This window comes from Pleurodeles waltl, chromosome 4_2 (genome assembly GCF_031143425.1).
Source record: "Pleurodeles waltl isolate 20211129_DDA chromosome 4_2, aPleWal1.hap1.20221129, whole genome shotgun sequence".
Lineage (NCBI taxonomy): Eukaryota > Metazoa > Chordata > Amphibia > Caudata > Salamandridae > Pleurodeles > Pleurodeles waltl.
This window is the reverse complement of record NC_090443.1, coordinates 829,445,206-829,458,353: the sequence shown is the minus strand read 5'-3', so window position 1 is coordinate 829,458,353 and position 13,148 is coordinate 829,445,206. Positions and strand designations below refer to the sequence as shown.

The 13,148-nt window shown below is 40.1% G+C and overlaps 1 protein-coding gene across 6 annotated transcripts in view; it reads left to right on the top strand.

Annotated features, from left to right (window-relative positions):
- PATJ (PATJ crumbs cell polarity complex component) overlaps nucleotides 1-13,148 on the top strand; it is a 1,201,300-nt gene that overhangs the window by 881,095 nt on the left and 307,057 nt on the right. For all 6 annotated transcript variants that reach the window (XM_069232550.1, XM_069232545.1, XM_069232547.1 and 3 more), the window contains one exon: nucleotides 4,891-4,982. In XM_069232550.1, the coding sequence (XP_069088651.1) occupies nucleotides 4,891-4,982 (92 nt within the window). The remainder of the gene's footprint in view (nucleotides 1-4,890; nucleotides 4,983-13,148) is intronic.

Sequence of the window (13,148 nt, the reverse complement as noted above, 5' to 3'; positions counted from 1 at the left end):
TGTATCATGCAAGCCTTCGTGTTATACCTTCAGATGATATGGTGTATCCTAAATATTCGACCTTCTGTGTTATAAATTTACATTTTTCCATCTGGAGAGTCATTCCTCTGACCTGCAACATGTCCAGAACCTCTAACAATATAATATTGTGTGACTCTATAGAATCAGCAAAAATAAGGATATCATTCTGCAATGCTATGACCCCATCCGTGTTCCTAATAAGTTGAAACATCAATTTGTGGAACTCGGATGCAGCCAACACCAAACCAAATGGCATATTAAAGGACCTGAAAGCACCATCAGGTGGGTAAACATGGTAGGATGCCTACACCCTTCATCAAGAGTAATCTGATGATATGCAGGTTTGAGATCAAATGTGGTAAAATACTTCGCCTTGCTGAGCTATGTCAACAGCTCTTGAATTTTTAATAATGGGTGACAGTCAACTACTATTTGTTTATTTAAAGACCTCAAATAAGCATATAATATGAGTGAACCAGATGTTTTTAAAACTAGAACAGTGGGAGAAACCCTTTCGGAGGAGTCCACTGGTTCAGTAACACCCTCCTTTAACAGTTCTTTGAGTAAACAACTTAATTTGTTTCTTGCACTAAGGGGAACATCTCTTGGCGTGTGTCTAACCAGTGTAGCTCCTTTTTTTAAATCGATCTCGTTGAAGAACCCTTTGACCATGCCTAATTCTTTTCTAAACACATTTTTGTAACATTCAATGGCACCTTCAATACCTTGATTAATAGCCATACAATACACTGGAACTTCATCCAAAATTAATATTCTGTGGAAAGCACGGGCACCTTAGTGCCTGTTGGCCCATGAATGCTATGCAAGTGCGATGCATAAATAAAACAAATCAAGTTACTGAGTTTTAGTCCCCTGCAGAACCTTTTATTTCCACCAGTTTTCAAACAGCTTGACCATCATTATTTGTAGTGCAGTTTCTCAGTATTATAGGCAGGACTTGGCCCCAGAGCCATTTCTATTTTAGACAAAATAGCTTTAACCCAGTGACATAACAAAGGTCCCTGCAGCCCCCGTACACTGTCCAAGGGTGGCAGGCCCTTGACTGGGGTAGGGGGCCCCTCAAGGTACTTTTCAGGGGTCCCCTCAAGTTTTGTTATGCCACTGCTTTAACCTACGATAAAACTGTGGCCCAGTGGAATGATTTGCAGGCTGCGGAAACAAATGTTTGCAGCCAATCACTGAACTGTGCAATTTTTGTGGCTGCAGAACACCCTGCCATAAAAATTGACATGCATAATCATTTTAATTGTCCAAGAATTATTCTGGGGTTTAAGGGCATCCACTGCTACGTTTGTGCATCAGTGGTGGTATCTGGAAGCTGGATGATTTAACATATTTAGTTGTTTTCGAAAGGCAGCTTTGAATAAGCATTGGCGAAGCCAGTAGGCACAAATTTGCAAACAACTGTTCCGTCCGTCATCCTTTTGTGTTGCTAAGTTGCCCTAAGTGGGAAGGATATGCCCAGACGTGGGTCCCGTGCTCACTGTGCCACTGTGTCAGGCTGATTCAGGGTGATACCCTGAAACCGGTCCCGGGATGCTTGTTTCTGGTCCTGGGAGGACCTGGCCTGGCAGTTTAGGCTGGACTGTTCCCCTTGGGAACAGGGTTAAGACTGATTTGCATGTGGCTGGGTCCAAACTGGGATGGCATGGTGAGGAAAAGAACAATGGATTAAACCCAGATCTGTGACTGGGAGTGAGTGTTTGAAACGTTTCAGCACTCCGTCCATCATTCTTTTGTGTTGCTAAAGTTGCCCTAAGTGGGAAGGTTATGCCCAGACATGTGTCCCGTGCTCTCTGTGCCACTGGATTCAAGCTAGCCTGGCTGATGAAGCTTGATGACCTGGAACCGGTCCCAGGATGCTTGTTTCCGGTCAAGTGAGGACCTGGCCTGGCAGTTCGGGCTGGACTGTTTCCATGGGGAACAGGGGCAAGACTGATTTACATATGGCTGGGTCCAAACTGGGGTGGTATGGTGAGCATAAGAACGATGGATTAAACCCAGATCTGTGACTGGGGGCGAGTGTTTGAAAAGTTTCAGCACTCCGTCCATCACTCTTTTGTGTGGTTAACGTGATGAGAGCAGCACCAGGATTGAAAAAGGGAGTTACCTGGGGCCCTGGCTGTGATGTGACAAGAGGAGGAGGACCGGAACAAGGAGGCCGTGTCTTCAGCAAGCATGGTAATTAAATTTTTATGTAACTTATGTATGTATTTGATTTCTGTTATATTTATGTTATGCACCCACCCATTTGCACATCCCTCAATCGCTGTACTTGCCAGGTACTGGTACCACACTGAAAGTGACAAAGCAAAGCTGCATATAAGCGCCACCCATGTGCCCCGATGTCTGTCCCTTTATATCCTGTTCTTCTGACGTGAATTTGGTGTGGCTTCCGACAACTTCTAAAACTAATTCCAATGTAGGGAACAGTGGTTCACCACCACCTCCTAAGAACTTTCCTGAACCTGGGAAGGCTCCATTCAAAGAAGAAAGCCCTTCTGGAAAAAGACTCCGAGAGCCTACTAGATGAAGAGGACTCACACAAAAAATACCCCTGTGTTTCTGCTTTAGAGACCGAAAAAGCAGAAGGATTACTGAGGACTGGACCCTGTAGGAGACCTGGCTCAAAGTTTGTTGACCAGGAGGATATTTGCTAGATGTTTAGAAAAGTTGAGACTTAGTCATCGTTTTTTAGCTCCAAGGGACTGCAACAAGATGCTGAAGTGTCCCTTGGGAGGTCGCACCTAAGGCAGGCAGGAAAATCAGGTCCATCCCATTCGAGGCTTTTTGAAGTGCTGAAAACTGGTTGAACAGGATCTAGCAGCAAAGGTATCCAGCCTTGTTGAGCCCTGGCCGGCTTCGACTTGTAGCCTGGTCTGCTGGAGTACCCTGATTTCCCAAAAAGTGACTTAGGCTGAAAGTACATCTTTGAACCGAGGTGAGGAGATCTGTCAGACCCATGAAATGACTTCACTGGCTACAAAATCCAGATTTATACCCATTTGGAGCTTTTGGCACCAACGGCTTCAATGCAAGCTTGATTACAACGTATCTGACTTTGTGGGATGTTCGCCAGCCATGGTCTGTGACCACGACGATCCGCTTGGCTTATCTGACCTCTTCTCTAAAGTGTTTGACCTGACATTGTGCGTAGGTACTGCAAACAGTGACTTTTGTTTGGAGCTCTACTTTTTCAGTGCACTGTTTGCTTTAAAACCTAATAAAATCATATCTCTGGTTTATTTTGATGATTTTGGTGTTTTTTGCCATTACATTTTTCTCTATTTGTCTAAATTGTTCTTGGAATTTTATTGGGTTGTGCTCCTTACTTTAAGATTGTTATTACTGCTAGAACATAGCACTGACTGCTGGGGATTTCCTTCTGAAGATGCCATATCTACCAGCAGCAATTGTTTCAGAACTGTGTTTTGACATAAAGACAGTGAGTTTGAGTTGGTAATGGTACACCACTCCTAAACTGATAACCCTGTTTCTGACAGTTGGGCATCTGCATTCTTCTTTTTTCTGCTCATTGTTTAACACAAGGTGTTCTTTCCTTTCATTGAATCTGGCATGTGTGGTGTACCATTTGCAGTGGTCATATTAGTTCTACCAAGATACGCATCTTGTGTTCTTCTGCTTAAAGAGGAAGAGTGTAAAATATAAAATGTACCTCAGTCACATAATTGTGAAGCAGATAAAAAAAGAATTTGGTACTTGTCAAAGTTGCCTGTCTAATGGTTGAAGAGTCACCTCATGTTGTAACAATGTGACAAGGGCGCCTTGAAGATTATTCTAAAAAACCTTGCAATAGTTGACCAACAAAAGAGGACTCCCCTTTGTGGATTAAATCATATGGGTAGAGAGCACCCAAAGGAACCCATTTCATAAACAAGGCCAGTAATTAAATCCTTCTGTCATAATGTCATATGTCTAAAGGTATTGCCTTGAAAAAGCACAGTTTCATACAGTGAAACACGTCATGCCTGTTTTCTGCAATTGCATTAACTGATATAGTGCACTTTTTATAGTTGATTGGACTTATATCTGAAAATGAACTAAACAAAACTGAAGAATCCAAGTTTGAGGAATGATTGAATTCCTAAATTGTATTTGTTTATAGAATTGGTTACTTTGGGTCCTACCTGTTTGCATGAATGCAAATTACTGCACTGGTGTATCTAGTACTACATTGAACTACTGGGCCATTCTCTCCTAGAAACACCCTAACATTGAATTCTTCACTAACTAGATACCTAAAATCCTAAAAAAGAATGAATAATGGTGTTACGTATCTTTCACAATTTCTTTTGTTGGTACACCATGACAAACTTCCAGGCTCAAAGGTGTGGACAAACTGGATTAATATGGAAAGACAGTGGATAATTACGTTCCAATGACCTGGTTCCAGCTTATACACAAAGAATGCTTAGGTAGAGTCCCTCAGTGATTAGCTGGATCTCGGGTGTCTTCTCCTTCTTGTTAATATTAATATCCTGGATATTAGTCCTTCTTTGCTGTACAGTTTAATAGTAGTTCTTAGGTGCATTGGTGGGCTCTGATGATGGTGATGTTGTGCGACATTGACTGACATTATTTTGCATCTCTGTTGCCAATGACTGGAAGATTACACCCAGAGTTCATGCTGAAGACGGTGTTTCACTCTTTTGATCCATCATGTTTTGCTGTTGTAATGACCTTTATCCAGAAACTCTGATTCTGCAGATCTGCTGGTGTGACTGATGTATCATTGCTTGCTCTGTGTATAATGCAAATATTAATACAGTTTAGAAAAATGTATGAGTAAAAATGTTATTGTTTTACCAGATTATTGTTTGCTTACAGATAAACAACCAGGTATTGTTTGGAAGAAGCCACCAAAATGCATCAGCAATAATCAAGACTGCTCCCGCCAAGATCAAGCTGGTTTTCATAAGGTAGGAGCATAATACAGTGTGAGAATCTGTTCGCTGTCGAAAATACATGCAATCCTTTGTATGAGAAGAACAGTTTTGTCACCTTTTAGGCACAATACTATTACTGTAATGCAAATATAAATTATTCATGAGCTTTTTGGGGATAGATCTATTTTAGTCTCCTACACAATGTTGGTGCAAAATTGATGATACATTGCATCTGGGTAAAAATGGCATAACATTCTTCCGTGGCTTAATCTTGACACTAGACCCCTATAAAAAGTACACAAAGTAATTTAGGGCATTGTTGATTGTTCCAAAAGTAAATTATTAACCATTGTAACATTTAGCATGGCACTGGTGAAGCAGAAACATGAACACATGCATTTTAAAAAAGGGATCTCATAGGAAATATCAGCAGAATACAAGAGGTCTTTAATTTTAAATATTTGAATTCTATCTTAAAATTATAGTGAAATCTTGAATGCATAGGCAATCATTTTACCTTCAATAACCATGTTCCTGACTAAGTTGGTTTTGTGCTCCAAATGGGAATGACGACAAAATGCCTGGTATTTACTTCACCCCTTCACTGCGTCAACTGTCCCCTTACAATCTTTTACTATGGTTTTAAAGTAAACTCGCTAAGGCCTGCTTCACCTTTGCATAGAGGAAGTCAACTCACAGCCAATTCAGACTATCATTCTGTGATTTAATTTACATTTATTTTTGGTGAAGATGGTCTCACTTGGACTCCAATTCTGATCTAGCAACATGTACGTGGTCTATAGAGAACTGATGCATGGGTGAGTAGTTTAAATTAGACACATTGAGGGTCCAATGGAAGCCAGGAAGCCATGTCCATTACCTAAAGAGCAAATATTTAAGGGCTTGTCTTGTGTAGCATAGACCCTGCCATTCTCCAGCTCATGTTCTCCAGTTCATGTTAATCAATGTGAAGCAGCAGGGGATGTTAAAGTGACGTACTCCAAGCAGGGATTAAGCACAGGAGTCAAGATATATAACTGTATATACACACCAACATGCCAGCCGTCTATCTACGTTTATTTAATTTATAACTGGCACATTTTGCCAAGTAATTAGTGCTTCAATGCGCACATTTAACAACAACACAAAATAAATAATTGCACCATAAAATGTATAAAGCTCTGATAGACATTTCAGATAAGGAAGGCTATACAGGGAGTGCAATTAATTTACCAAATGTCTCAGACATTTTTTTCCCTTAACTTTAAAAGAGAAATGTGTAAAGGTTGGAGGAACATGTTCCAAAGCTTAGTACAAACAATGCTAATCAGTTTGCAACCAAATACCTTTTTTTGCCCTGGACAAAGGGCCAAGACAGAATGTTGCTGCAGCATGTGTGATGCATGAATGGTGTTAAATATATAAAAATTAAAAATATCTGTGAAGTAGATGGCGATAGAAAAGCCAGAAAACAGATGTTTTATCCTTTCTCCTCACTCTTTTCTGGGCAAAGTGAAAAAGGTAACATACTGTTATCTTACCCTATTGATATGAATAGATTTAGCTCCTTCTTTGTTTACAGGTGCCCATCTCCCAATGCCATGTTGCTACCCATCATCAGGTGAGAAATTGCAAAGACTTTACTTTGGGAAAGGAGCTTGCAAGAAAGCTGTCTACTCTGCTTCCTCATGTGCTCTATAGCATTTACTATATTTGGTTTAACAGTGAGTTATTAATCTAATCAGGGTATGTCATCTAATCTTCTCTAGAAGGTTCCATATCCCACCAACCACACTGGATTGGTTAAAGTTTCATTTTAGTCCCGCCACCATATCAAGGGGAAATTCAGTTGAAACATCTACTTGGTGATTTCCCATATAGTGTGAAAGACGGATTCGGAGTAGGGATTATGAGGAGGAAAGTAATGTCTACTTTTACATCTAAGCAGATGACAGTCTTTAGATTGACCGACCATCAGTCAAAACCAACAGCATTAAATGATTGCTTAAACAAAGTTAAAAAAACAAAACTAAAAAACGGATGGATAACAACTGCCTTGAATTAAACCTTGCAAAAGCAAATCCTCATTTTTCACTTGTTTTTCACTCTTCTGGTTTAGTGTGTGTGGGTGTTCCTTACCTAGAAAGGATGTTAAAAGTCTTGGAGTCATCTTAGACTTCCACCTCAGTATAGACACCATAGTCATTGTGGTAGCATCAGCCTGCTCTTTCTATGTGCTTAAGTTTAAGCCCATTGTTCTATTTTTTCTTACTTTAGAAAGCTGGAAAACAGTTCTCTCCAGTGATTTAATCCAGTGTACTACTGCAAAGCCTTCTACTTGGGCATAAATGCTTATTTAATCCAACTTTTACAAACTACTAAAAATTAGGTGTCAAGACTTACCTCCTCTGCACCTCGCTTTACATTGGCTGACGATAAAAAAATAATTTCTTTTAAAGTTTCCTTGCCTTATCCATAAATGCTCAGAAGGTCTAGTGCTGGGCTCTGCCCTCTCAAAAATCTGGAGCTACCTACTGTAAATTGTTACTTTCGGAAATCTCAACTTGTGGGAAGATCTTTTTCCATTATTGCCTCAAAACCCAGGACTCTCTCCCCCTAAAACTATCACCTTCCATACCATATTTGGAAAAAGGCTTAAGTTCCTGCTTTTTACTAAATGAAAAGACATTCTCCACTCGGTTAGTTCCTTGTGTATTGCAAAGTCAAGGCACCTTCCCAGTGATATAAATACTAATTCAAATTCATTACAACATACCATTTCATTATATTATATAATATAGATATTATTAGTCCAGTTCATGAAAGGTTCCTAGAAATCCAAGAAGGACAATTGCATTAAATATGAGGCATATCCTGTAACTCTGCAATTTTCTCCAGTATATTCTTTAACGGTCTGAGGATATCACTTCTATCTTTACTGGAATATAATACTATCTTCAATTGCACTTCTGTATGTCGGGCAAAGAGATATTGTGAATGTTGTTTTCCCTATCCTGCTCTAATCCTCTTTTCTCATCATATCTGTAACTGCCTCTCATTATTTCTGTATGTGTAGATTGGGTCCTGCCTGTGGGTTATATTTTTACCCTGTACAGTACTACAATTTATCCTCGGGTGACCAACTAATTTTATGTCTTAATTGGCAACTCTGGATCCATCCTACCTGCATTGATGTCTCTTTTGTATTTGTGGTATAAGTTATCCCACCTAACTCAAACTTATCTGTAATCATGCTAAAACCATCGCCTTTCCATGGACAGAAAAACCTCCCACCAGAGACTAGGTAAAAGTTTGACTCTTTAAAGAATTGTGTCAGTGCAATAGGGTATGTTGGCATTGACCTTACTCCATGTGTCCATCACCATTGTGGTAATCAAGTTATGAAAATGTGGTTTGTCTATCGGGTCTTGAAATTACTTTGTGAGACCCCCCCTCCCTGCCTTCTATTCACAAACCCATTTTAGTTGGGCAGTTTCATGGTGTTCTTCTACCTCATGACACGCAGCCTTCTTCCCACCATCTTAAATTTGAAACATCACTATTTTTGACTGATTCTGATTTTTCACCCTTCCAAGATAAGTTGTACAAAGAGTTTTTTGAAGTCTACTCTAATTTCACCTTGTGTACCATGCCATTGGTGATAGGGCCTGCAAGTGGTAGATGAATCTTGGGAGAATGTGCACTTCTGCATCGTAGGATCTTCACTGATGGTCATAAATGCTTAAATGATCCCCCGCTATCTTTGTGGGCAACACCGTAGGTGCAAGGGCAGATTATAGAAGTGAAAGGATTAAGAAAAAATGTAGCCTTAGTGACTATCTTGCCTCTGCACATACTTTGTTGAAATGTAGTTTTGAAATGTTGTCTGCATAAACCTGCTGATTTTTCAGGAAATAAATCCACTTTTGTTAGACTTCTTCAGGGCGCTGTTTCTATCCTGTGGACAAATATATTATTCACATCCTGTGTTATATTATAATGGCAAACATACCTATAATATAGTGCTCCAGGTCCACACAGGCAACTTGAGATCATTCCAGCAGATATGACTTCAATAAACAGGCTTGCGGTGACAAACCTGGAGTACAAGTAAGTAAATCTTTCTTACATAGGCATTATTTTGTCCAGCAAATAGGTGAGTAAATGTCTTCATTGTTGTAGTATGTTTCAATTTTTTTGGGATAAGGCTTGATAACACACCCCCACAGTATTTGTTTATGTCTGTCAGCTTCATACTCAGGTATTTGATTCCACGAGACATCAAAAGTAGTTTAGATAACCGCTTTTCATTAATCATCCCCTCATGTGTGTCAGAATAAGATCCTCTATGTCAGACTTGTTTTTGTTCATCTTGCCCCTGACAATTAGGTAATATGTTCAGAAGTTTTGAAAATAAACTGTGAATCCAGGAATCCAAAAACATCACTTGCAAACAAAAGCAACTTAACTGTTCCTGCAGTGCACAATACCCACAATTACCTTTTTGTGATATTAATCGCCAGAAATCTATGAGTGACTTGAGAAGTGGGATGAGTGTAAACTTTACAAATATTTGTTTCTGATACCAGGATTCTAGATTTTGGTCCTCAGTAGGTGGCCTGGTTTAGTCTGGAAATATTCAGCATTAATTATTTCAGTGCAGTTCTTATGCAAAAATACTGTCAATTGGTGAAACACTATCTCTACATCCTGCGAAGTAAGACTTCATTTGTTTTCTTCAGTCTAACTTTGCAAATAATGTGGAGTGGTAATTTTATGGGAATTCTGGCTTACCAGATCCCTCTACCTGGTTGGTGAACATGCTTTAAATGTTATGGTGAAGACATATGGGGATAACTTACCAGCAAGATTAATAAGTGCGTTCATCCTGCAGAAGCTCATTCTGTTACTTTTTCTGATGGTTTAAAGGTAGTATCATTATTACTTAAGCCATTGTTGGGGTCACTTGTCCCTTTCTTCTCAAAGGAATTAGAGTAAAGAAAGGGCTTGAGCTGGAATCAGAGAAATTATTTCTTAAATGGGCTTGTAGACCAAACTAGTCCTTTGGACTCCGCCATGATTCCCATGACTTTACTCTACCACTTAGTAGTCCCCATATATTAGAGACAGTCCCTTTGAGGTCTTGTGCGGTGATCTTTATACTTTTGGGCAGAGAGGAGTCAGAGGTGCCCTGCATGTACAGCTTCTGTTATACAGGTAAGATAATTTTTATTTTGTTAGGGGCCTTTGTGCCAAAGTGCGTTTTTGTTTTGTGGTTGTCAGATTTTTTATATTTTAATTTTCTTTCTCATAGAATTTTGTTTTCGGTGTCAAAGCACAATTTGCCTTTCATTGGTCAGTAACATGTTAAGTTGTTATAGAGATACTACTTTTCTGTAGTCCCAAACAGATCTACATTCTGTTTCGCCTCCAGTGATTTTAATTCTAGTCTGAGCTGGTTTGATTGAGCTGCCTTTAACTGTTTAGTAACCACCACGGTTGTCAAGAGCTTGCTTACCGCCACCATTAGGGTACCTGAGACCACCATACCCAAAGACTCCTTTTGTCATTAATATATTTGTAATCCTTGATCTGGTTCTTTGCTTCTGAGCAAATAGCTATACCTTACTGATATAAGTTATCATCTATCCACCTCTTTCTCCTGCAAACATTTCAAGCAACCCAATAATGTTTATACCTTGAATCAACTGACATGACACAATTGGCAAGGAGGAATGGGTGCGTGATCCCACTCCTACCTGCTTTGCCCACTGCACTTACTCATTCCAGTCAGGAGACTGAGTTCCACTTTTGTTTAAAACCTTCAAGTGTAGCTTTGTTGCCAGAAGTAAGGCAGAGCGACAGGAAATCCATTACTGTATCTCCCAAGATCACAATGACAGGTGTGGTGTACATAGTTTAATATTTCCTTCTCCTGTATAGAATCAAACACTACATTTCCTGAACTAAGATCAAGATCATGCTTATTATCATGTCCCCAGCCTAATGTGCTTCCTTTGCATGGTCCAAGCTTTGCTAGAGAACAGCTGTCATTGCAGCTTTTGCCTTTCTTTTGCCAAGACCCCCAAGATCACAACTTTTTATATAAACTGCCTGAAGGCAAACATATTAAAAAAAAAACTCCAAAATAAAATGTGAGTGAAATATCTTTCAAGACATCCATTCTATAGGTGACTTCCAAGATGGCTTGATGGACATTTTCAGTTGTTGTTTATTTACATATGTGATTTCTAGACACTGTAGTACCACTTCCTGGATAGCATAGTCAAGCTGTAGGCACAGTTTACTCTTCAGGAACCAGATGTGAACACGCCCTCTACATGAGAAAGTTGCTGCATTTAATGTATTCCAACTGCATCCAGACAGGACAGTATAAAGTTTTGAATAAAGAAAGTTGCATGGTGGTTTATGCTAGATCTTATCTCAAATCCAAGACATTTCATCCATCCATGACTGGCCTACCTCTCATCCTCGTCGTCTCATCCATGCCACTCTCACTCAGAGACCTAAACCGAAAATCATTTGTGATCTCTAAACACTAGATCACTTTTCCACCCCCCTCTCCCACTGCATTTCCCTTCAAACAGCTCCTCGCTCTTTAAACAATGCTCTAGCTAAATCGTGATAACTGCTACCACATTCATGCATTGGCTCCCCACTCTTTCAATCCAGAATAGTCCCACCCTGACATTTTGGACTATAAGTGCTCCAGCAAGTCAAGCCACACCTTTGTCCAAACTCCCGTCAAACAGGCCCAGACAATATTCAATAAATCCACCTTGATGCCACAAATTCCTACCTGACTATCCCAACGTACTAAGAGCTTATCTGTTGACCTAAAAACATTTACATCAATATGCTAGTAGGCATGCAGTATCATATTGACTCTGTTTTTTTATTAAACTTTTTTATTTGATTTTTGTTAGTTTTAACCACTGCCCCAGTAGAACATTTAATCATGACATATCATCTTTAGTAGATGCATGCTACAGAATACATATACATATTCATTACACACTCTGATCTAGAGCAGCTACATCTCACATTGTGTATGATTTATAAGGAGGTCCCATCCTAACAGTTGTACCTTTCGGCGGCATTTAAGTTCAAAACATGCTTCAGTGAAGACAGCCATCCAGTGCTGGTAGTCCTATAACAAGTAATCAGGCCTATCAGACAGGTACAGTATATGTAAAGAATGCGTCTGTTTCATAATGTGTGTGCTTCAGCATAACTTGAGATAGCAAGTGATAACAATAGTGAGTTTAACAAACGTAACAAGAGCCTCTTAACAGCGTCCCACCTTCATTCTACCCCTTGCCGCCCACCTAACGTATCCACTTAGTCTCTCCCGTTTTCTAGAGGTAGGGATATGCAGCAATTCAGACTGCTAATGCTGTACAGTTCTTTGCAACAGGATCACAAACCGCTCCCTCCATCCCATAAGCGATGCACAATGGACACTACACCTCTAGGTCTCCAGATTGCCATCAGGTAAACATATTCACTCTGTTAGCCACCCTTCCAGCCCCAAACATGCCTTTCACCACTATTTTCTACCTTGACTTCTGTTCCTTTGTAGGGTTGAGCGCGCAAAGCGCTCTGTCCCTGTTGTAATCTCTCTGTGGGCTTTTAATCATGCCCACCGCAGGCCCATCAGTTTGGGCTTGCCTTTTACAATTCGCTTGATTTCATTAGTGAAAGGCATGCATACGTCATGCCTTTTCTGGTGTTTAGCCCTCCTCGAGTGCACCGGCCAACTACTGAAAACATACCAGCCTCCATGTTTTCCATATGGTTTCTGCACTATTTCTTCTCTTTATTTCGCAGGCAGTGCGATCTCGCTGGGCAGTAGTAGAGCGCTTTGCATGACATCGACTCTGTTACAAGTATAATTGCACTTTTGCCGGTTACATGGATAATTGCATTTTTGCTGATACGTTTGAAAGCGAGCAAGCTTCTGTTTCCTTTTGTGTGTCTGCTTTGCGCTTATGGCAGCCGTCGGCTCACTTGTATTGAAACTGTTTTACTTTTTGGGTAGAGGTTAAAAAGGTGGTGTAAGATTCATCCAATAAACTGTGGTCAACATGTGTCTGCCTACAAAAACCCCTAGCACTGGTGTAGTCTCATTCATCTGGCCCAGGGATTCCGCCCTGCAATATGACGAAAAAGGTGTAA